Source organism: Eutrigla gurnardus, assembly GCF_963514095.1.
Source record: "Eutrigla gurnardus genome assembly, chromosome: 4".
Lineage (NCBI taxonomy): Eukaryota > Metazoa > Chordata > Actinopteri > Perciformes > Triglidae > Eutrigla > Eutrigla gurnardus.
The window spans coordinates 2373175-2398960 of record NC_139918.1 but is presented as its reverse complement, the minus strand read 5'-3'; the positions used below and the strand labels follow the sequence as shown (position 1 = coordinate 2398960).

The window sequence follows — 25786 nt, the reverse complement described above, 5'->3', positions numbered from 1 at the left end:
CACTTTCATAGAATCGGCTTCTTTATTTTATAAAATATCTACAACGAATATTAACCGTAGAATAAAATCGTATCGTTCTTACACTGTATGGAATCGATTCGAATCGAATCAGTTTGTAATAAAAGGATATCGTTTTTGAATCGAATCGTAACCTGTGTATCTAGATGCATATCGAACCGTTTATCACAAAGAGATGTGCAACCCTATACTCTACTGAGATTACATAATACATGACATAAGATTCTTTCTTACCCAGATGTTTCCATCCTGCAAATAAGGCCTCCAGTTTTTCTGTGTGTCACTGTAAAGCAGCCGATACTTGCTCGTCCAATCAGAGCTACTGTAGCGACCCTGTGTCACAATGGCAACCACCTGCTTCCGAGAACCCAGGTCCACCTGTAACCACTGGTTACGGTCTGTATCCAAAGGGGACCAACCTCCAGCACCTAGGTAGTGTTGTAGAGATGATGGGATGACAGATTGGAGAAAACATAAATGTCCTGTGTACATGCAGAGTGTGTGTTAGACTCACTCAGGCTACACTGAACCGGTGAGCACGCACGCACGCACGCACGCACACACACACACACACACACACACACACACACACACACACACACACACACACACACACACACACACACACACACACACACACACACACACACACACACACACACACACACACACACACAAACAGCTGTTCAGAGTAGTGCTGGGCGGTATACCGGTTCATACCGAATACCGGTGTTTTTTTTGTTTATGATATGCATTTTTCATATACCCCAATACCGGTGAGTGTGTAGCGTATGAACGTCGGGAACGCAGAGCGGCGGAACGTCGCGCCGCCGGACATTGTTTGAGAGGGGGCTGTTTAGCAGCTGCACCAAACAAGCAGCATGCGAGAGCACAGCCTGTGTTGAGCGTAAGATGCGGTGAAAAAATAGATAAACTTTTTGCCGAAACTTTCGCCGTGTTTATCCATTTCTTTTTTTCGCCGAAACTTTCGCCGAAAGTTCCGAACGAGCAAGCAATGAAACAGAAGAACTTGTGCCGAAAAGAGGAGCCGTGTCTGTTGTTTGGAAATTCTTCGGCTTTAAAAAATCGACGTCGAACAAACAACAATATTCTGCAAATGCCGTCGGGCTAAAGTTGTAGCCGCTGTTCGCACTGCGGGAGAAGAGACGAGTCAAATGTCACTCAAAGACGCGTTTGCTAGGGGGACTGCCTACGACAAGAAAAGCAAACTGTGGAACTATTTATTTTTTTAATTTATTTGTTTCAATATTATTTATGGATGTTGCCTTAATTGATGTCCAGTGGATAAAGAAGTCTTCATATTGCAGTTACAGGAGACGTATTGTTTACATTGTGTAGCCAGTTGGTTTACAAAAGATGTTTTTTCAAGTTGCAAAACAATAAAGGGTTCTGTATTTTGACTGCAACAGTCATGCATTCTGATTCCTTCACATCATTAATGCTAGTGTGGACATTAATGTTTTTCTACAATATTCACTCCTTATGACATTAAAATATGTCAGTCCAAGCCAATTTACTGCAGTAATTATTCTCTAAATTATTAGAAAATTAGGTTAACACCCAGTCGTGCTTGAAAAAAAAAATACCGTCAAATACCGTGAAACCGATATCATTTTGAAAAATACCGTGATATACATTTTTGGTCATACCGCCCAGCACTAGTTCAGAGGTACTGCGTTGGGGCAGACAAGAGGTACAGACTATTTCATGTTCTCAGTCTCAAACATAGCTTCACGATGTCATATTGTATGCTACTCCAGTACACAAATCAGTATTACCACTACATGGAACATGACAGAAAATGGAAATTAACACTTAATATCTTTCAAATGATATGAGGAGCATAGGATGGCAGACTAATATGGTTCAGCAACTCATTTTCCATTTGTCATCATTCATATTCATTCATTTATATAAATAGTTTGAAAATCAACAGTCATGAAAGAAACAGTTTCATGTTATCACATCTCATAGAGCTGACCACTGAAGCCCATGACTGGAAACAATCCAATTTTAGAAGAAAGGAGGTGATGAATGAATGAATGAATGAATAAATGAATGAATGAACAAATGCTGGTGAACATACGTTCATGCCCCCTCCCTCTAGATTTGCATATGCATTGCTGTTTGCAAAAAATCATCCCATGTACATACACGTTAGCGGGAACTACACAGAACCTCACATTACCTTGTGTCCGTTTGAGCTTGGCGTAGCCGGCTCCGTGTCCTTGGGCATACACTGATGAACTGGTGAAGGAGCTGTAGGGCAAAGGAGTGGCTAAGCTGTTCTCACATCTTCCTGAAACAGCAACACCAAACACAGACACAAGGCTCAGCTCATCATCAGCAAAAAGATCAGACTTTTCCTCTGGCATCACCAGCAGCTCAAACACTTTACTTTGCTTTAATACATATCAGCCAAAACTCATCGGCTGTGCTTATTATAAAGAGCTCATTTGAAAATGTTGGCATACTATTTCACTAATCTAAGACGGTGACTTATCATAAGGGTCATTCATTTCATCACATTTCTGAAAATCTTCCCACCTGACCATCACAGAATGTCCTGAAAAAATTAAAGTACAAAGACACACTAGTTAATAGGACAAATCCAAAATATTAGGTCTCTACTGTCAATAGTTTTCTCATGAAACATCATTGAATGAAGGGTAGTTTAGATGGTTTTTGGCATCATGCTCTGAAAAGCCATTTTTAAACAGCAATATCTGGAAAACTATCTCTCCTGTGGCCTTCAAAATTTCTACAGTGTATATCTGTTACTAATAGCCTCCAGACATGGAATATCACTTCTATCACTTCTGCCTCTATCTCTGTTAGCTTAAACAAAAACACAAAATATGGTTTCTCTCAGATGATTAGTTTCACAGATATTAAGGCTCAAAAATGGAAGTAAACACATCTTTGCCCAACTTCAGAGTCATATTCCACAAAACTGACAAGTATCAGGTCCAAACTTACTTTTTTTGAAAGATCATATTCTTGTTAAAATCATATTAAAAAATCGGGAGGGTGTTTTGCCTTAATTTGTCGCAGTGATTTTTTAAAATCCTGATATTGGTGGGGTTTTTGTGGCCGGTTTTGGTACTGCATGTCCTAACAGCCTACCAGTAAACATCACAGGAGGGCAATTCAATTGTGTTTTTTATCATTTACCAAAGACTTACATGTGACTAAATGCTACTGATAAATTTAGCCTTACGAAAACATTAAAATGTAGGACAGTTGTAGTTATAGAGGCAATAAGTCCTTGAATGTGAGTTAAACATGGTGAAAGCAGCTTTTAATGTCTTAAACCATGAACAAAAATAGCATAATATTGAATACTGTACATTTTGTCATACTTTAAGTATATAATTTACACAACCAAATCAAATAATAATCTTAATTTGAGCATAAAGATTTTTTTAAGTTTAAATTTGATATTGAATAACAGTTTGTTTCTGAAAGCTATTCTTCTGTTCATGACCAGTTAGGTGTATCATTAATTGTTCTAAAAATCCAGAAAGTCAAATAGGATTAAATAGTTGCCCCCCAGTACAAACAGAAAAATGCAGAGAGCCCTACTTTGATTTGGCGGGGTTTACCTTGCATTATTCTTAGCATATGGCTGGGTGTGTGTGAGTGGATGTGTCTTTTGTTCTCAACACATGAGACACAACACACTTCTGGGTGGGGGAGGGGTCCCAGCTCTGCATGTGTGCGACAGGTGTGGGGTATGCTAATGAGCCCCCTAATATGCATTACAAAACACCAAGCCAAACATGTCTCAAGCCGTTAGAAAGGAACAAGAAAGAGATTATCTGCCCAGCAGAGAAAACACTAAATGTTCTAACAATTGTGAAGTGGGGATCAGAAGCGACATCTATTGTCCCGTGTGTGCCTCCTGCAGTTAGAATTGGACGATTCTGCAAAACCCCATATTACATGAACAATGAACATCCAATGACAATGTTTGTTTGTTTTTTATCATTTATTCCTATTCCATCCAAATGATGGTAGTTTCTAGCTAATATGAATGTCACAATATTTCTAAGTTAGGATCATTATAGAGGGCTATCAATCACTAGCCCATTTTACACAGACGATTCAGTCGTAATGGCGGAAAGGCAAGTCAAAATATGCCTTGAACTGGAGCATTAAGATAGAAATGTTTGTCTGGGTTTAGATAGCACCCCGGCTTTGTGGAACGAGAGTGGACTCGTCGGCTGTGTTATGTATTCAATGAGCGTTTTATCATCTTCGGATCTGCACTTTGAGCTTGTTAAATCTGCCGCTGGCGTGTCGCCCTGGTAACACGTCTTCACTACGTCACGTCTTTTCCTCCTCGGGTGCTCAGAGCGTTTAGATAGCACGCCGTATCACCTCGTCTCGCCTCTGATGCGGCTCTGTGATGACCTCCGTTTAATCTGTTATGCCTTTACGCTTAGTTTATTTTACCGTAAACTCGGACAAAGACGTTGTAGCTAAGTGCAACATTTGTCAGGCGCAAGTGTCCCGTGGAGGGACAGAACCGGGAAGGTTCAATACAAGCAACCTCATCGCACATTTGAAAAAAACACCACAAAAAAGAACATGAGGATTTTCGCGAGAGCAGCAAGGCAAAGCAACAAACCTCTGGCTCGCTTCAGCAACCCACGCTCGCCGAAAGCTTTGCAAGACGTGACAAACTACCACGGGACGGCAAAAGGGCAATGGCCATAACAGAAAAGATAGCCCAGTTTATTGTGCTTGATGACCAGCCCCTGTCGGTGGTGAGTAATGTCGGGTTTAAACGCTTAATGGAGCACCTCGAGCCTCGCTACATTATTCCTAGCCGCCACTACATTGTAGACAAAACTATACCCCAGATGCACGAAGAGGTTAAAAAGTGTATTGCCGCACACATGGAGAACGCAAATGCTATAAGCTTCACCACAGACATCTGGAGTTCGGACCATCGTCCGCTGTCTTTGTTGAGCCTGACTGCGCACTGGGTAGACGCTGACTTTACACTGCAGAGAGCAGTGTTACATGCACAACTTGGATTTATTTAGGTTATTTTTCAGGGTCTTCTAATTTATTTTTAATTTATTCTATTCAATTGTATGATTATGTTGGTAACCAGTGGTTATTTTGCACTTTAAATATAACATTTTGTTTTTATTGGATTTGTTGAGGTAATACTCTTATGTTGAAGGTTAAAATTGATGTAACCAATTGGTTAATAATAAATGGGTCAGTTTTTCCTATACCTACTATACCGACTATTGTTTTCCGTTATATCACTACAACATCAGTAACAGTAACATCACTTTATCAAGCCTTTTCTAACATTCCACACAACAAAATAAGGAATAAATGTATGTATGATTCGTGCCGATATCGTATCGCATTGATATCGGTATCGGTCAATACTCAAGGCTACAATATCGGTATCTTATCGGAAGTGAAAAAGTTGTATCGGGACATCCCTACACACAACACAATGCACACTTGCACCTCATACACTCTACCAGAGATGGGGACACCTGTTTTACTTTCTTGGATGTGCGTGCATTTCTCCATTACATTGTTGTAACAGATACCTCAGTTAATTATTTTAATTTTGTAGGCTACTAAATGTAATATCATTTATTTTATGTACAGTGTTATTATATATACTTAATGTAATTTCTGAGCTAAGGTAAAAATGTATGACAAAATGTTGTAGTTTTCATCATTGACCACTAGGTGGCTCTTACACTAACTGTTTCATACTGAATCTGGATGGTCAAGTCATGGCACCCTCATGATTGGTTCATGGCCCTGGTATCTCCCCATCACTGTTGCGCATTGCGCTTCCACCCTGCCACTAATTTTCAATCAGCAAGATAATTTTTTCTCCACATGGTGCTAAAAGTTAAGTGTGAAATGGAAATTGATCTGACTAAATAGTTTATATTGAATTAGATTAATGCAACCACAAAACATAAGACAATCTACACTCACCGGCCACTTTATTAGGTACACCTTGCTAGTACCGGGTTGGACCCCGTTTTGCCTTCAGAACTGCCTTAATCCTTCGTGGCATAGATTCAACAAGGTACTGGAAACATTCCTCAGAGAGTTTGGTCCATATTGACATGATAGCATCACGCAGTTGCTGCAGATTTGTCGGCTGCACATCCATGATGGGAATCTCCCGTTCCACCACATCCCAAAGGTGCTCTATTGGATTGAGATCTGGTGACTGTGGAGGCCATTTGAATACAGTGAACTCATTGTCATGTTCAAGAAACCAGTCTGAGATGATTCATGCTTTATGACATGGTGCGTTATCCTGCTGGAAGTAGCCATCAGAAGATGGGTACACTGTGGTCATAAAGGGATGGACATGGTCAGCAACAATACTCAGGTAGGCTGTGGCATTGACACGATGCTCAATTGGTACTAATGGGCCCAAAGTGTGCCAAGAAAATATCCCCCACACCATTACACCACCACCACCAGCCTGAACCGTTGATACAAGGCAGGATGGATCCATGCTTTCATGTTGTTGACGCCAAATTCTGACCCTACCATCCAAATGTCGCAGCAGAAATCCAAACTCATCAGACCAGGCAACGTTTTTCCAATCTTCTATTGTCCAATTTTGGTGAGCCTGTGTGAATTGTAGCCTCAGTTTCCTGTTCTTGGCTGACAGGAGTGGCACCCGGTGTGGTCTTCTGCTGCTGTAGCCCATCCGCCTCAAGGTTCCACGTGTTGTGCGTTCAGAGATGCTCTTCTGCATACCTCGGTTGTAACGAGTGGTTGTTTGAGTTACTGTTGCCTTTCTATCAGCTCGAACCAGTCTGGCCATTCTCCTCTGACCTCTGGCATCAACAAGTCATTTGCGCCCACAGAACTGCCACTCACTGGATATTTTCTCTTTTTCGGACCATTCTCTGTAAACCCTAGAGATGGTTGTGCGTGAAAATCCCAGTAGATCAGCAGTTTCTGAAATACTCAGACCAGCCCGTCTGGCACCAACAACCATGCCACGTTCAAAGTCACTTAAATCACCTTTCTTCCCCATTCTGATGCTCGGTTTGAACTGCAGCAGATCCTCTTGACCATGTCTACATGCCTAAATGCATTGAGTTGCTGCCATGTGATTGGCTGATTAGAAATTTGCGATAACGAGCAGTTGGACAGGTGTACCTAATAAAGTGGCCGGTGAGTGTATACAGACCAGTAGGCTAACACTATTTATACAGTGCTTGCAGTCCATGATACAGTAGCTTAACCAAACATTTTAGTTATGTTTAAAGATTGTTAGTCATAACCAGACATATCTCCAGAATACATAGTGGAATGTGTTAAATTTCCACCCCCTCCACGCCAACATCACAAATTTGTGCTAAAAACGTGAATGTAATAAAAGCAGATGACGTTTGGTAACAACAGTGTAACTTAATTTGTAGTTTAATCTACACAATTCTGGTTTTCAAATCTAACAGCGTTCGTTGGTAAAATCACTGTTAGAAATGTTGAATAATTTGGCTTCAAACTGTTTTTTGTTTAGTAGGTTAAGATTAATGAATGAAGAATCTTTTTTATAGATCTGGAAGCATGAGAACACTGCTAATGCTCTTTGTCCTGTGCTGTACCCTTTGGGTATGTGGGGGCCATGGGCAACAGCCTATATCAGACGAGACCTACAATGTAATACTGAAACTACTGAAGGGGGAATACGATGTCCCCGTTCACGCAAGATCAAGAACAGAGTGTAGTGCTATTGTGCGGTATTAAAGAAATAGACTTCTCTACGCACTCAGTGATGATGGCCAGGCCATTGTGTGTGGTGGAAAACAGGTAGCGAAGACATCAGCCATCAACTCAATTGTGAGGACGACTCTGGACGACACTAAAGGCGGTGGTGCAAGGAAAATGAACATACACCTGAGTGATATACTCTGGTATTAGTACAAGGAATGTCCAGAAAACACTGGACAGGCGCAGGCGATACCAACTTCAAAAGGCTACATTTTCTAACAAGCCAATTGCAAAACCCATCAGCAAAAGAAGTGCAACATCGGCATCAAATTGACCTTTTAGACATGGGAAAGTTGAAAGTTAAGCATGGTTGCCTGACATACCGTTACATCCTGACCACAGTTGATGTTTTCAGTAGGTATCTATGGCTGAGACCATTACAAAGCAAAAAAAGCAGTGAGATTGCGAAACATCAGGGTTTCCTGCAGACCTTATTTGGCCAGGTGCCCCGCCCGGCCTGAAATCTGTAGCGCCCGGGCTAGAATGTCGGGCAAAAAAAATTGATGCAATGCATGCAAGCGACACGGCAGCGCTTGAGAACTAATCTACCAGCGCACATAGATAGATTTGTGTTATAATGAATTAATGTTGATTCTTTAGTGCTGCGCTGTCTTCCTGCAGCGCATTCTGCGCCATATCTCTCTCTCTCTCACACACACACACACAAGCTACCAGTTCATGCCGGGCTCACACTGGCAGCGGAAGCACCGCAGTGCGGTGTGCCGACGAAAATCGTGCGCGATCTGCTGCCCCCCCGTTCAGACCAGACGCGTGTTTCTCCGCGACGGTCGAAAAGCGCTTCTGCTCAGCTGTTGTTCATTCAGTTATTTATTTCTCTATGGAGTAAATTACCTCATAAAATTAATACGCCATGTTTCTGTAACCAAGAAGTTTGTACACTTATTTTATTTATCCTCACTCTCTCTCTCTCTCTCTCTCTCTCCCTCTCTGACACACACACACACACACACAGTGTGTATGGTAGTAGACAGTAGTAGTGCAGATATACCGTTGAAAAACATACATTTGTTAATCTACTCTTCACATTTATTAAATGTATTTTCTCTTCCCGTTTCCCAGTGCGAGTTAAGATACACAAATATGATCGCATTTGTCAATCGCAGTATTTTATTTTGAAAATTGCTTTTATTTTGAAAATTGACCAGATTGTCACGTGTTTCTTTGTGTGATTTCCTGCCAGAATTGACGCGTTCGCTCGCGGCACGTGCAAAAAATAGAGCAGATGCCGAAACGATCGCTTCACGGTGCGGGACGGCCGCGCCTATTCGCGGCGCTTCACGTCTGGTGCTTCCCCGGCCGGTGTGAACCAGGCGTCAGACAAGAGTATTCCATCCGACGCGCTGCAAGATGAGAACCTTTTTTCATCATCTGAAAAACGACCATAAAGAGTTTGAAAATGCAGGTCCTACGTGCATTAATGCCCCCCCCCCAAAAAGAAGCTGGAAGTGAAATTAAACAGCGACATCTGCTCGTCAACAAAAATGCCATAAAATGAATGCAACAGGTTGGCCTTTTTGTTTTCTGAATTTTCTGTTTGCTTTGTGTGCCAAGGGTTCCCAAACTTATTACGCCATGACCCCAAAAATAAACAGTCCATGTTTTCCATCATCATGTTTGTGGGTTTGTTGTTAAGCAATTTCTCTCATATTTTGAGAGCCAAAAACATTGATTGAAAATTTTAAACTTCTCTTTCATTTTGAGGGCAAAAATAATAATAGAACAACCTAATTAATTCATTAATTTATCCTTTTTTTGCCGAGAACGGTTCTCGGCAACCGTTCTCGGGTTGAACCCCCCCACTCACCTCACCCCCTGGCCAAAGTTTTTTCCTGCAGGAAACCCTGAACATCTAGGAGAAATCTACTGTGAGCATGGCCCACCAAAAATTGTACAACACGACAGAGGGAAAGAATTCAGAGGTGATGTTCAAAAGCTATTCAAGAGCCTGAAGATCAAAGATATTCAATGCTCTGCATATCATCCCCAGAGTCAAGGAAAGGTGGAGAGGACTCATCGTATGCTCCGAAAAAAGATCATGTATGATCTGCTTAACTTCCAGCGAGGGGGAGTTAACTGCGTTGAACATTTACCTGTATACGCCAGGATAATGAATCCATCCTTCCTAAGGAAGTTCTACACTGGCTGTCTCCTTTCCAAGTTTATTATGGTAGACAAAGTAACAGAATTGCTAACCCAATCAGCAATACCTCCACACACTTTAAAGTAACCGAAGATGGTCTACCCTACCAAAGACATAAGCACTTATTTGAATAGAGGCGGTGCAAGCTGTGGCAAAGGGCAAAAAAGGCCACAGAGCGATGCAATGAATGTATGATCCGGGCAAAACACATTGCACCCTCTGTTTACAGAGTACATGACAATGTGTTGGTTAGAGTGAAGTTGAGCAATCACAGACTTTCTGTTTCCAAACGCCATGTTGTATTGCCAGGTGTAGTTGTAAAACGTAACATCAGGTTGTCCAAATACAAAGTGAAATTTAAAATGTCACATAGCAGTACTCCAATGGAACAGTGGTTCTCAGTTTCAGACATAACCAGTGTCACAAGGTTTCAGGAAAAATGTCAGAAGTCGCTGGCAAGACATTCCCAAGCTTACACCCATCAAGACAGACTGCAGGAATTTGAAACACCAGGTTTACACATTCGCTTGGATCCTGACCCAGATGGCAGTTGCCAGTTTGCTGCAATGGCTGATCAGCTGGCTACCATCGGAATATTCAGGTCTGCTGCAACACTGAGGGAGCAAATAGTCAATGATCTAAGAAATTGTCCGACTGCAGTGGATGGGACACCACTTTCGCAGTATGTAGAGGGGACATGGAATGACTACATCCATAGCATGGCTTAACCTGAAACATTTGGGGACCACATTAAGCCCTGATTATGCTTCCGCGTAGTGATAACGCAACGGCAACGCAACGGCCACGCAGTTGCTTGGAGACCGTGATGGTTCTGTGTTGGGTTTACGTGTCGAAATGCAATTCAATGCCACACCGGGAAAGGGCGCTATGGTTTTTGTAAAGACTGACCGACCGACCGAGACTCTTGGCGTATATCGTCGTAGCCTCGTAATAGCGTATTTGTTTACTTTCCGGCTTTAAACGTCCACAATTTTTCAGAACTTGGTGTTTTATTTATTTGTGCAAAAGCGAGAAGGTGCAAACAATAAAACGAGGTGCAAACAATAAAAGTAGCCTTTTAAAAGTTTAAATGGCGGTGTTTATGAGTGGAAACCGGATAGCGGTCTCCAGTGGATGTAGTTAGCGGACCAATCACAGCCGATGCCGCTGCGTTGGTGTTGCGTTGCTGTTGCGTCGCCTCGACGCGCGTCTAGGATTTTTGGGAGGCACACGTCAGGCCCTTGCGTTGACGTAAGGGGGGTCCGCAAGGACGTAAGGGGTCCGCAAGCCCCCTTGCGTTGTGTCGACGCGGAAGCATAATTCAGCCTTTACCCTTCAGAGAGCTTCACTTATTTTGAATGTACAGTTTTTGGTTGTATCAACCCAGTGTTGATGCCACCTCCATCATCTCCCCCTCAGGTAATGTTTGTGAAAACCTTCCTGTGTTAGCTATTGGTCACTTTGCTGAGGGGCATGGGGACCACTATGTGAGTCTCGATGGACCAGTAGATCCATACATTCAGGCCATACGGGAGGCTGAAAATGAAAGGGTGCTTCATAGAAATAACCCCAGTCCTTGCTTTAGCATTGAAGTTGACCCTGGCTGCAGCTCTGGCAATGGCTAGGGTTGCAAAGGGGCGGAAAATTCCCGGTAAATTTCCACGGGAACTTAAGCTTGGGAATTTTGGAAATATTCCATATTTGGAAACTTGCCATGGGAATAATGGGAATTATTGGAATTAATGGGAATTTAGGGGAACTAACTAGGAATATATTATATCCAAGCATAAATATGAACAGAAGTCATAAGAAAACATCCATACAAAATGTTTTCAACAGATATTTCAACAGATTTATTTGAAAGTAGAACAGAACAGAACATCGAAAATCTTTTAAACTGAGCGTTGTCGACGCTGTGCAACTGCATAGCTTATTTCTCGCCTAAAATGTTTTCAGAAACACATTTCGTTTAATTATTTTCATAAACTAAGAGGGAGGTGGGAGGCTGCGAGGGGAGAACGATACGAGCTCGGAGGAGCACAGAGGGGAGGTGTGTGTGTGTGTGTGTGTGTCGGGGGGGGGGGGGCTTTTTTCAAACCTTTCAAATCGTAGACTAGAGCTTTAATAAATATATTTCCCCATAATAGCATCAAAAATTACTTCACTTTGTTTAGTCCAGAAGCTTAAATGTGTGCCTTCAATAGTCTTTGTGCTTTAGGCTCAAAAGTGTGGTCCAGTCTTCTAGTGATCTTCTGTACATGTGATGGAGGGGCATGCACAGTGCCAGTAGGGGGTGTGGTCTCAATAGCCATGCACTAAGTAGTGTGCTCTGTGCATGTGGTTGAGGAATGGCATGGATATTCAAGTGTATTTGAATGGCATCTGTTTGTTTTAGTCAAGATTATGCTACAAAATAACTTTCCTCAGCTATATTTAAGTCCCCTTTGAAGAGCCAACCATCAATTTTAAAAATTCCCAGTTAATTCCTGTTTATTCCCATAAATTCCCATTAATTCCCATGGAAAGTTTCCATTTTTGAAAATTCCCGGAATTTTGCAACCCTAGCAGTGGCATTGAAGCTGTTCCCTTGTCTGAGCTCGAAGAAGACAACACTGGAGCTGATCCTGTGTTTGAGTTCGAAGAAGACAACACTGAAGCTGATCTTGCATCTAACCATGAGGACAACATACTACCTGTAGAGATCCTAACAGCAATTATCAAGGTGACCCTTGATATGGACATGACCATGCTTGGCACTTTTAATCAAGTCTCTCATCTTTTCAGAGAAGTATCTCGGTCATATCTTCCCACAGTCTATATTAATGATTATTTGGCTAAAGCTTTGCATTTTGATGATGAAGGGGACTGTTGTATTAGCATTATGAAGATCTATAAATCCTGTGGCAAGTCAAGTGGTCTCGCTCTACGGATCAAAGATTTATTTGGTCAAAACCCACGTTGGACAAGGGCCTGGATTGTGCTCAGATACAGTTCGGACACTACAAGATCATTCACATGTTCTGGAAAAAATAATATACATACAGTATATTCTTTCTATGCACTATGGAGATTGTAAACTTTCTGCATTAAGATTTTCCCTTCATTTCACTTAATTCTACTAGACACAATTGTTATCCGACATTTAAAGAGCTATTTTGTTAAAATCTGGAAACTAATTTTTACAGTGAGCACTAACATTTCAGTTTCTTTCAAATGATGAACACAGTACAGTGTAATTGATTATTTTCCACTGTTGATTGAAGCTCTTGCATTTAAGTTGAATTGTTCAGATTTCTTTTTCTCAGGTAATTCTAAAAAACAAAAATGCTACTTATCCGATAGACTGTTGAAGCATGTAACGTTGAAGCAAAAAAATTATATTTTGTTCAATTGAGGAATTTCAGTCTGCCAGGGAGTAACACAGTGCAGTGTAAGTACTTCCCATTGTTAATTGAAGCTCTTGCATTCCAGTTTTGAAGTTGTTTAATTGTTGATATTTTTATTAAAACTGTAATCATAATGTCATATTGATGTGTGACTGATATTTTGTTAAGGTATAACACACACACAATGAACATTTTGAGCCTTAAATTTAAGTATAAACTATTGAAAGAATGCTTTTAGTGCCGACTAGACTCTATGATGAAGCAATTACCATGTTAATCCATAAATTATTGATTCACTCTATAATGTAATGAAATTATTACACTTTTCAGGAGAAAAATATTTTGCTTGCTTTATAATGTAATAACCGACGCAAAATGTAATAAGTAATTACATTATGCGCAAAAAGTTGTTACGTTATGCGCTCAGCAATTTTGTTACATTATCGACCAGTTGTTACATTATGAGTTTTTATTACATTTTTTTGTTACATTATGCGTCGTTACATTATGCATCGTTGTTACATTATCAGCTCTTACATGCCTCTTCGTTGTGGGAGTATCACTTCTCCTTGTAAACGCTATGGAGACGGAAAGGCGTGACAGAATGTTCCCGCCTCTGAGACGCCAACGGAGGTCGCCACAGAGCTGCATCAGAGGCGAGGCGAGCCGGTCTCTTTGTGAACGGAGGGTGTCACGCCGTCACTGGTTCAAGTCAAGATGCTTCTGTAAAAGGAAACGTTAACCTAAGCAAGTTCTTTATAAGATGCTTGGACAAAAATTGGGAAAAGAGCTTTTGGGTGTTCTGCTCCCTCGGCCTAGATTTATTGCAGAATATTCTGAAAATCAAGGAGCTTGTCTCATTAACAGCTTTCAAATCAAGAGTTAAAGACGTAGAAGCAGATTCCATAAGATGTCAATGTTTTAAATGAATAGGCTCCATAACCGGCTCACAGAACGTTTCTACATTGATTGTACTTTTAATGTGAATCTTAGTGTTTTAAATGGTATTTGTACTTGTCTCCATTTGTATGTTTGTAAACGTGTATTTGCTGCCGACTGTTTTGTCCAGGTCTCCCTTGAAAAAGAGGTTTTTAATCTCAACGGAACAAACATGGTTAAAAAAAGGTTAAAAAAAGAACAGAAAATAATAAAACACCAGGATCACATTAACAAGTTAGTTTCATATCATTTAGTTACTTTACATTTACTTTTGCAGCCCCAGACAATGATGCTATGATATAATTTAAATCTAACAGTAATTGTTGCTTGCACTAGGACGAAGAGAGACATGGACGTCAGAAGAGGTGTCCTCAAGTAACTTTACTGAAAAGTGTTTCTGCAGCATATTTTTTACTCTTACTTGAGAAGATTTGACCCCGTTATATTTTAATACTTTCATTGCTCTTCCTTTATAAATGTAATGCTCACAGCCAGAGCAGCATCATGGCTGAAGCTACAGCAGGAGTAGTTGACAGTAGACAACCTCCCAGATGTTCAGTGATGATTAGGAGACACCATGCTTACCCATGCTTATTAAATTGATCTGTTTATTTTTTTCTTAAACTGTGTGTGGGGTCCTTGTAGGAGACAGTCTGCCTCTTGTGTTGCTGGTAGTCGTCACAGGGAGAAATACGGCAAGTGATTTCATGTGCAAGAAGATGATATTATATTATATTTTTGCTTATTCTAATTATGAATAAATGAGACATTTAACTGAAATAATGTGCTGATACTTTTTACAGGGAGAATGCTGCTCAAGGCAACACTTTGTGGTCAGAGCCAAATCTGACAAGAGTTTTTAGCCTAAGGTAAGAAATTAAAAATGTGGAATCAAGTTTTGCACACAGCCTTAAATGCTAATAGTGATCAAATGTAGCTATTTAAAATTCATACACTGGAATATCCAGAAAATGATGCTCCTCTCCTTTTTAAAAAATATATATTTTATTTTATACATTTACATCATATATGGTTCCCTTTTTCTAACCCCTTGACTATGGATGCATTGCCTGAGATATTGTTATGAGCAGGGCTGTAGTGAAGGCTAAATGCATAGAAACGTTGTTTACACACCTGTAAATGAGTTTATCCACCTTTACGTTTACATGCTGTTTACGTCTTCCTAAATACATGTTCCCGCTGCATTATGGTACTATGGTATTATGTCTGTGACCAATCAACGGCTGTGGCAGCTACCTGCGGCCCATTCCAGAAAGCAGGCTCAACCGACTCTGAACCTAACCCTGAACTCTGAGTCAACCAACTCTTTTCTGTTGACTCTGAGTCAACTTTTCTGTGTTTTTCTGAGTTTTCTGTTCCAGAACAGCAGTTCTGAATTAGTTCGATCAACTCCGAGGATGTAAACTCTTGAGTTACGCGCATGCCTGCCGGCTCTACAAAGCCATCATCAATGGAGCTCCGATACTACGATTCACCATGGCAACCGGGAGAGAGTTATTAGATATTACTGCGTGTTTATGTCGAAAACAAGCTCATCCTGAGAAAGCAGAGCAACGTAACTGCATCAAAGTAGAGATAGTGCGCGTGACACATGGAATGGCTCTATGTCCAAACCCTGTTCTCTGGACACGGGTGTCCCTCAAGGCTCAGTATTAGGACCGCTTCTGTTCTCACTACACACCAGATCACTAGGTTCTGTTATCACATCGTATGGATTCTCCTACTATTGCTATGCAGATGACACCCAGCTGTTCCTCTCTTTTCCCCCGTCCTCTGATACTCACATTGCAACTCGCATCTCGAACTGTCTGGCTAACATCTCTGTCTGGACAACTGCACATCACCTCAAGCTTAACCTGAATAAAACCGAACTCCTCTTCATCCCAGGGAAAGACTGCCCTCACATGGACCTGTCGGTCACTGTCGAGGGCATCACAGTATTGCCGTCGTCAACTGCGAGGAACCTGGGTGTAATTCTCGATGACCAACTATCCTGCACCCCCAACATCACTGCTGTGGCCCGATCCTGCAGATTTGCCCTCTACAATAACCGCAGGATTCGGACCTTCCTCACAAAGGATGCAATGCAACTCTTGGTCCAAGCACTGGTCATCTCCCGCCTTGACTACTGCAACTCTCTCCTGGCCGGACTCCCGGCCTCTGCGATTAAACCATTGCAGCGTATCCAGAACGCTGCAGCACGTCTTATCTTCAATCTACCCAAATTCTCCCATGTGACCCCCCTCCTCCGTGACCTCCACTGGCTCCCTGTTGCAGCACACATCCAATTCAAGACGATGGCACTGGCCTTCAGGGCCATCAATGGAACAGCACCCATCTACCTTCAAACACTGGTCAAACCTCATGCCCCGAAGCGAGCACTTCGCTCCTCTACTTCAGCTGGCCGGCTGGTACCACCATCGCTGAAATCAAACAAATGTCGCTCAGGAAAGTCCAGACTCGTCTCTGTTCTGGCACCTCAGTGGTGGAACGAACTCCCGACCAATGTCAGGACAGCAGAGTCATTTGCCATCTTCTGGAAAAGGCTCAAGACTCACTTGTTCAGACTTCACCTCGACTCTACATAGCATGACCCACTAACACCCCCCCCCCCCCAATAAAACCTGTGCTTACCTATAGCACTCTGATCGTAGCACTGTTGCTCTTGAAGTACTACTTTACTCAGATGAGGACCTAACACTTGTTCTATTTTTAGCTCTTACTTTATTGGCAATGATACGTTGTGGTTTCTTTGTTTTCTTCTTTTGACAAATGTACTTATAGTAAGTCGCTTTGGACAAAAGCGTCTGCTAAATGACCTAAATGTAAATGTAAATGTATGACAGACATTTACTTCCCGATCTAATGTGTATAACTGAATGAAACAGTAGATTGACCTAAAGTTGATAACGCTTTATTTTCAGCCTGACCGAGTGGCTCTGTGGTTTAACGGTTAGCAACGCTGCCTACGGAGCAGGCGACAGGAGTTCAACTCCTGTAGTTCACAAAGTAATGCAATGAACAAATAGTAATTTTCATGTAGGTGTAATCCCCCCCAGACACAAAAAAGAGAGTGGCTTCAGTTGAAAATTAAGCATAAGAATATTGCACAAATACGTAGACTAAGGCATATGATTTTAATCATACCGTAAATCCTCTAATATAGACCCGGGCCTTTATTTACTCAAGCGCATAGCGGCCCAGGCCTTTATTGGAAGGAGGCCAGAATTAGAGACAGGCCTCTATTTCAATTTGTGTCATGATCTGTGTTTGTTTTGATCTGTGTTTTGTCATGTTCTGTTTCCTTGGTTTTGATTTCCTGTTTTATTTTGTCCTCAGTGTGATTTCCTGTCTCGTACTTCCTGGTCCTTGTTGTTTCCGCTGTCTTGACTCCCGCACCCTCTCGTGTTGATTACCATGCCTGCCCTGATGTGTTTCACCTGTCCCTCGTCAGCTCCCTGCCTCCCTGTGTATATAGTCTGTGTGTTTCCCCTGTCTCTTGTCAGATCATTGTCGATGTCGTCTGTCATTTGTCGCTGTCGCTGTCTCGCACCATGTCATGTCCCTGGATGTTTCTCTGTACCTGCGTCCTGCCTTCCGTGTCCCTTTGTGTTCTGGTTCCTGTTTTGTAAGTGTTTCGTTGATAGTCGTTTTTGCCCTTGTGGTTTTCCTTGTTTGATACTTTGTTTTTTGTCTTAGTTTTTGGTTTGTATTTAGTTTATTATTGAAATAAATACCTTTTACCTGCATTTGGGTCCTCACCTCCTGCTTCCTAGCCCGAAACCCTGACAGAATGATCCGACCACCTTAAGGACCCAGCAGAGGCTAACTATGGACTCAACAGCCTTTTTTTATGTGGCTCGACACACGAGCTCCGGGAGGCTACCTACAGACTCCAGTGTCTCCAGGCCGAGCACCGGCATGCTGAGGGAGAGGAGGAGAGGCAGTCGGGGAGCTGGTTTCTGCCAGCCCGTGGCTCAGGGGCTCATTGCCTGCCTGGGTCAGGGGCTTTCTCCTAACCCCTGAACTCCAGCCATCCTCAGTCACAGCCAAGCATCCAGCCCAGGCCTTAGCCACAGCCAAGCATCCAGCCCAGGCCTTAGCCACAGCCAAGCATCCAGCCCAGGCCTTAGCCACAGCCAAGCATCCAGCCCACGCCTCGGTCACTGGCCTTCAGTCGGCGGCCCGGTCGACACCTGCCAGTGGTCTTCAGTCGGCGGTCCGGTCGACACCTGCCAGTGGTCTTCAGTCGGCGGTCCGGTCGACACCTGCCAGTGGTCTTCAGTCGGCGGCCCGGTCGACACCTGCCATTGGCCTTCAGTCGGCGGCCCGGTCGACACTCTCCAGTGGTCTTCAGTCGGCGGCCCGGTCGACACTCTCCAGTGGTCTTCAGTCGGCGGCCCGTCCGTCACCAGTCCCGGCGGAGGATCGTCCGGCACCAGCCCAGACAGGGGACCGTCCCACACCTGCTCCTCGCAGCCTATTGGGGGTTCGCCTGTCACCCGTTCTTGTTCCGACGGGGGACCGTCCCGCACCTGCTCCACGCAGCCTTCGGGAGGTCCGCTCGTCAACCGTTCCTGTTCCGACGGGGGGCCGTCCCACGCCTGCTCCACGCGGCCTTCGGGAGGTCCGCTCGTCACCAGTTCCTGTTCCGACGGGGGTCCGTCCCACGCCTGCTCCACGCAGCCTTCGGGAGGTCCGCTCGTCAACCGTTCCTGTTCCGACGGGGGTCCGTCCGACGCCTGCTCCACGCAGCCTTCGGGAGGTCCGCTCGTCAACCGTTCCTGTTCCGACGGGGGGCCGTCCCACGCCTGCTCCACGCAGCCTTCGGGAGGTCCGCTCGTCACCCGTTCCTGTTCCGACGGGGGGCCGTCCCACGCCTGCTCCAAGCAGCCTTCGGGAGGTCCGCTCGTCACCCGTTCCTGTTCCGACGGGGGGCCGCCCTACGCCTGCTCCACGCAGCCTTCGGGAGGTCCGCTCGTCACCCGTTCCTGTTCCGACGGGGGGCCGTCCTACGCCTGCTCCACGCAGCCTTCGGGAGGTCCGCTCGTCACCCGTTCCTGTTCCGACGGGGGTCCGTCCGACGCCTGCTCCACGCAGCCTTCGGGAGGTCCGCTCGTCAATCGTTCCTGTTCCGACGGGGGGCCGTCCCACGCCTGCTCCACGCAGCCTTCGGGAGGTCCGCTCGTCACCCGTTCCTGTTCCGACGGGGGGCCGCCCTACGCCTGCTCCACGCAGCCTTCGGGAGGTCCGCTCGTCACCTGTTCCTGTTCCGAAGGGGGGCCGTCCTACGCCTGCTCCACGTCGCCTTCCTGAGCGGCCCCGTCGGCTAGGTCGCCCTCATGCCCGGCCTCCTGAGCGGTCCCGCCCGCTAGCTCGGCCTCATGCCCGGCCTCCTGAGCGGTCCCGCCCGCTAGGTCGCCCTCATGCCCGGCCTCCTGAGCGGTCCCGCCCGCCAGGTCGCCCTCATGCCCGGCCTCCTGAGCCCTGCCCCCAGACCCCCTCCACCCACCCTACGTATCCTGAACCCCTCCTCCTGGCCCCCTCCACCCGCCCTACGTATTATGAACCTTGGGGACGTCTGGGATCCGTCCCTTGTGTTTCACCTGTCCCTCGTCAGCTCCCTGCCTCCCTGTGTATATAGTCTGTGTGTTTCCCCTGTCTCTTGTCAGATCATTGTCGATGTCGTCTGTCATTTGTCGCTGTCGCTGTCTCGCACCATGTCATGTCCCTGGATGTTTCTCTGTACCTGCGTCCTGCCTTCCGTGTCCCTTTGTGTTCTGGTTCCTGTTTTGTAAGTGTTTCGTTGATAGTCGTTTTTGCCCTCGTGGTTTTCCTTGTTTGATACTTTGTTTTTTGTCTTAGTTTTTGGTTTGTATTTAGTTTATTATTGAAATAAATACCTTTTACCTGCATTTGGGTCCTCACCTCCTGCTTCCTAGCCCGAAACCCTGACAGAATGATCCGACAAGAGACAGGGGAAACACACAGACTATATACACAGGGAGGCAGGGAGCTGACGAGGGACAGGTGAAACACATCAGGGCAGGCATGGTAATCAACACGAGAGGGTGGGGGAGTCAAGACAGCGGAAACAACAAGGACCAGGAAGTACGAGACAGGAAATCACACTGAGGACAAAATAAAACAGGAAATCAAAACCAAGGAAACAGAACATGACAAAACACAGATCAAAACAAACACAGATCATGACAATTTGAGCAAAACGGACTACCAGTAGAATGAATAAAAACGAGATTTTGTGTCTATTTGAACCTATAAAATACTAGGTTAATTTATTGAAAAAGTCTCCTCTATGGCTCCACAGCTGCCATATTACCGTAAACAACTTTTACCGCTTGCCAGTATTGCACGCTTGGTGGGCTGCCACTAGGACGATGATTGACAGGTGCTCTCCTTCATACAATCACGTGCACACTTCATGGCTGCACCTGATTGGACGAATGCGTTCACTGGTGGCCTGTCTGCTCCTGGATTTCAAACTGACCAACATGGCTGCTCGTTTGGAAACTTTCTCTTATTTTACAAAAATTGTTAAAATAGAAATGTGTTTCTGAAAACATTTTATGTTAGAAATAAGCTATGCAGTTGCTGAAACTGTCTTTATTTTAGATCGACAAAATTTAGTTTAAAAGATTTTCGAGATCATGCGGGAGGCGGCGCCCCGTCTCTTGAAACTCACTGCGACGCGAAGGCATTGCACGGCTTCTTACATACCGTAAATCCTCTAATATAGACAATGGGAAGCGTGGAAATAGCACTGCCTGTGGACACATACCTTCAGCCAAAATCTCACGCTGAACTAAGTTAAAAACTTGATAGCTCTGCCGTAGCTATGGCTTGGATTTGTTATCAAACATTGCCCCCTGTGGTACTTGCATGTTACTATCACAAGCATAATGTTGAGGCCGGCCAAGAAAAACGTTGGTTCTAATTAGGGCTGTAACGACACACGTATCGAAACTGAAATCGCGACACTCTGATCCACGAACCTGTCTCGCGGTGTGAGAAGGCAGAATCACGACACAACTTCCAGCTATTAAGGAACGGGTCCACAGGCAGCGGTGTTTCCCGGTGTCCCATTCATTGTCTATGTGAAAAGCCGTGCAATGCATTCTGGTAGCGTCACGGCGAATGTCGAGAGACGGCGCGCGAGTTGGCCGCTCCTCATTTGCATAAAGTTGAAGTGAATCTACTTTATGCTAATCAGAGGCGCCGGGCTCGACTCGCCGCCTACAGATACAAGCACAAGGCCTCCATTAACAAGGAAGTCCAAAGAGCAAGACTTCACCTTTTCAGGGCAAACCTGAAGAGGGGAATCAAGGATGCTAAAGCAGCATACAAACAGAAGATCGAGGACCTCTTTAGTAGCTCTGACCCCCGCCGGGCATGGCAGGGGATACATCACATCACCAGGCAAAACAGCACCAGCAGCACTACCAGCGGAAGTGTATTGGAGGCGGAGCAGCTGAACCGGTTCTTCGCCCGCTTTGAGGCGGAGGGAATGACAACCACCAGTCCGGCTCCAGACACCAACACCCAGACCCTCGTGCTTCAGCCTGCTGACGTCACCCGCACTCTCCGCAGGATCAACACACGAAAGGCAGCCGGCCCAGATGGCATCCCAGGACGGGTCTTCAGAGACTGTGCTGCAGAGTTAGGTGAAGTTACAAATATCTTCAATCTCTCTCTATCACAGTGCACAGTCCCCACCTGCCTGAAGACATCCACCATAGTTCCAGTTCCCAAACAGACTTCAATAACATCTTTCAATGACTACAGGCCTGTAGCACTGACACCCGAAATCATGAAGTGTTTTGAAAGACTGGTTCTACACCACATCAAAGCTGTCCTGCCACCCACTCTGGATTCCCATCAATTTGCATATCGAGCCAACAGGTCAACAGACGATGCCATCTCCACGACCCTCCACTCCGTTCTACGCCACCTGGAGCTGCAGGGGACCTATGCACGGCTACTGGTTGTGGACTACAACTCTGCCTTTAATACCATCCTCACCAGCAGACTCTTCTCCAAGATGTCCTGCCTGGGTATACCGCTCAACCTCTGCCTTTAGATCAGGACTTTTTAACAAACAGGCCACAGGCGGTCAGAATGGGCCCGCACCTCTCCCCCTACTCTGACACTCAGCACAGGGGCCCCACAGTAGGGTTGCACGGTATACCGGTACTAATTTGGTACTGGGGTACTGAGGCATTTAAAACGGTACTATATTGCATTTGGACGGGACCGGTACTTGCAGCGCCGCCGGCAGCGCCCGCAACAGCGTGGCAACAGCGCGGCAATTCGCCACGTGACGTCACCGCGTTGTAACTACAGCTGAGAGGACGAGGAGCGAGCCGGAGCTTGGGGAGACAAAAAGAAAAAGCAAGCAAGCCGGAAGAAACAGCTAGCAAGTTAGCGACCAGCGTGGACTGGAGCAACAAACGGAGCAGGAGGAAAGCTTGGAGAGAGAGACGTTGGAGAGGGAGGGAGAGAGGGAGGGAGAGAGAGAGAGAGAGAGAGAGAGAGAGAGAGAGAGAGAGAGAGAGAGAGGAGCACGGAGAGGAGAATGGCTGCTGCAACCGTCACCGCGCCGCGACTTGATAAACACTTGATAAACACTAATAAACTGATGCACACAAGATTTTTCTTCTTCTTTTACCCATTTTGTTTTTCAATGTATGGATTTGTCCTTTTTGGATTGCCATTTACTTATTCATCAGTGTTTCTGCTTATTTTTGCATCATCATTTTTTTTTTTTTTCTAAATTATGTTAGCGTTTTGTGTTTGTTTTTTTATTTTGTTATTTTTGTTTTCATGTTGAGTAGGCGTCTGTTTGTAAAAGCCTTCTTGGTCTCTCTGGTCACATTACATTTATTTCCACCCAATGATTATTATTATGGATATGAAGTCATATGTTTGTGTAAATAAAAGTCAGACATTATGGTTTCAGTTTATTAGAATGTTGACCATAATATTTCTGGCTGTTCCGTCAAGTCAACAGATAGCGCTCTGGTTGCCACCGTCTGCAGCCATGACAAAAACAACACTAGTCTTAATGTGAGGAACTTCTTCATGCCTCCCTGGCTACAACGTAGTCGAGAGGCCGACTCTATTTTTTCATAACAATTCCTCAAGGGGAATGTAAAATAGGTGACAGGAAACAACATGGAAAAAATGTGCTAGAACCACTTATAATTCAATTTAAGTGTGTCACATTCTTAGCTGCTTTAGTTCATAAAAGCAGAAACTCAACAACTCTCGTGTCAGTATTTGATCGAGTAAAAGGTAGTGCATTGAGGTCCAATTCTCCTCTCAGTCCATGACATGACAATATCAGGGACCATCAGAGGCTCGTTTAAGGACTGGAAGCAGTAGCTTGTGATATATAACGAAGACTTGCACTGTCTAGTAGTAAACTACTCTCTAACACAAAACCTTTATTTCTTCAGATATCTCCAAATCAGACAATAGATGGTTAAATACTCATCTGATGAAGGAAGTTTGGAGGGAAGGAATAGTACACTGGGAAATCAGACCACCAATTCAAGGCCCTGGTGGCGGTTCTGTTGTGACTGCACAAGTGTGTTTTCCACAAATGTCCTAAATAAGATGGAGATCACCTGAAAGCTTCCGACTTCCTGTTTGTTGTATCGTCAGTCATTTCCAGCAAATATCACAGGTGTGTTTTCTTTTTTGAAGTTATTATTTGGGGCTGTTATTGAGAGAGAGAGAGAGAGAGAGAGAGAGAGAGAGAGAGAGAGAGAGAGAGAGAGAGAGAGAGAGTGATGGGGATGACATTGCAGAAAGTGACGCCATCGGAAAAGGTTGCTGATGTTTTTCATTTTCCAGAACGTGTCATAAGGAAAAATGGTGGTTCAACCAATTTGCATGAATCAAACCGGTTTAGCCCCGTACACCGAACCGGACCGGTGAAACTGAAATCGGCCCATCTCAAATAGGTGGACATCATACGCCTTTGTTAAATTATTCCTGACATTACATTTCATTAACAGTTATTAAAATTGACGTTGTGTGACTCAAACCATACATTGTATTCAGTCCTTGCAAGGCTGGTATTGCTTTTTTCACATTCAAATATTATTTTATTATTATTATTTTTCATATTCGAATGTCTGTCGTTAGTGTCGACAGCCCTAGTGTGTAATACAGAATATAGTTTGGGAATAACATGTCTTAAATAAAAGCTTTAAAGGAACTTAGGGCAGGATCAAGAAATAAGACTCAACAGTGACACGACGGCCGTTAGGGTAACTGCAGCCATCTGCCAAGCCGGCGCGGTAGCGCGCACGAACTCTTCAGTGCAGCTAATGCTGTGACACGGTTATTTATTTACTCGCTGTTCACGTGACTGTTTACTACAAGCCCTCCGCACATGCCTCCGCGGAACTACGTTGGTAGCATACATCTGCGAACAGCATCATGTCAAGCGACAAAGTAAGTAAACAAGTGTTTATTTTAGTGTAACTTTAGGATGACGAATTGCCGCTGATAAAACCTTCGTTTTCTTCTTGGTATTACTTTTTAGTGGACTTTGTGTGGTGGTGGGTCGTTTTCCGGCCGAAGCAGAGTCCATTACTACACATACAGTACATGAGTCCACCGCGCTTGTCTTCTTCTGGTCTCCAAGCCGTCAAGTACGCGCATTCAGCGTCATTTGACGTCACGTCCGCCGGACTGCGCGGGAAATTCGGACCACGAATTGCAGTACATCATGCAGCACACAGCCTGTTCAAGGCAATGGGGAGATATGTGTGTGGTCTCATTCTTTTTGGTTTTGAACGCTTCATCACCCATTAGCATTAAAAGACTTAAAGTGAATGTTTATTTTTTCACAAATCCTGCCCTAAGTTCCTTTAAACATGGCGGTAAAGTTTTATGAAAATTAGTTGTCATCGTCACGACCTTGGTGGTTTTCACACATTTTAAAACTGCCCCTTCTTAGTCAACTAATGGGTCTTGTTGTTTTTTCTTTAGACGATTAGATCCCATTTAAGGTGCAAAATTACCTGTTCTGGAGCTTTTGATCGTACTGCATTAAATACATTAGACTGGTTATCTGTTTGTCTCTATATGTCAGTCCTGTGACAGACTGGTTACCTGTCTGTCTCTACATGTCAGTCCTGTGACAGACTGGTTACCTGTCTGTCTCTACATGTCAGCCCTGTGATAGACTGGTTACCTGTCTGTCTCTATATGTCAGCCCTGTGATAGACTGGTTACCTGTCTGTCTCTACATGTCAGCCCTGTGATAGACTGGTTACCTGTCTGTCTCTATATGTCAGCCCTGTGATAGACTGGTTACCTGTCTGTCTCTACATGTCAGTCCTGTGACAGACTGGTTACCTGTCTGTCTATGTCGACCCTGAATTCAGGATGAGCGGTAGACGATGGATGGATC

At 44.3% G+C, this 25786-nt stretch overlaps 1 protein-coding gene across 1 annotated transcript in view; it reads right to left on the bottom strand.

Moving 5' to 3' along the window:
* cntnap2b (contactin associated protein 2b) overlaps positions 1–25786 on the bottom strand; it is a 72912-nt gene that overhangs the window by 46482 nt on the left and 644 nt on the right. Inside the window, exons 2-3 of the mRNA XM_084008428.1 lie at positions 2228–2338; positions 253–446 (exon numbers count right to left, since the gene is read on the bottom strand). Of these exons, the coding sequence (XP_083864554.1) occupies positions 253–446; positions 2228–2338 (305 nt within the window). The remainder of the gene's footprint in view (positions 1–252; positions 447–2227; positions 2339–25786) is intronic.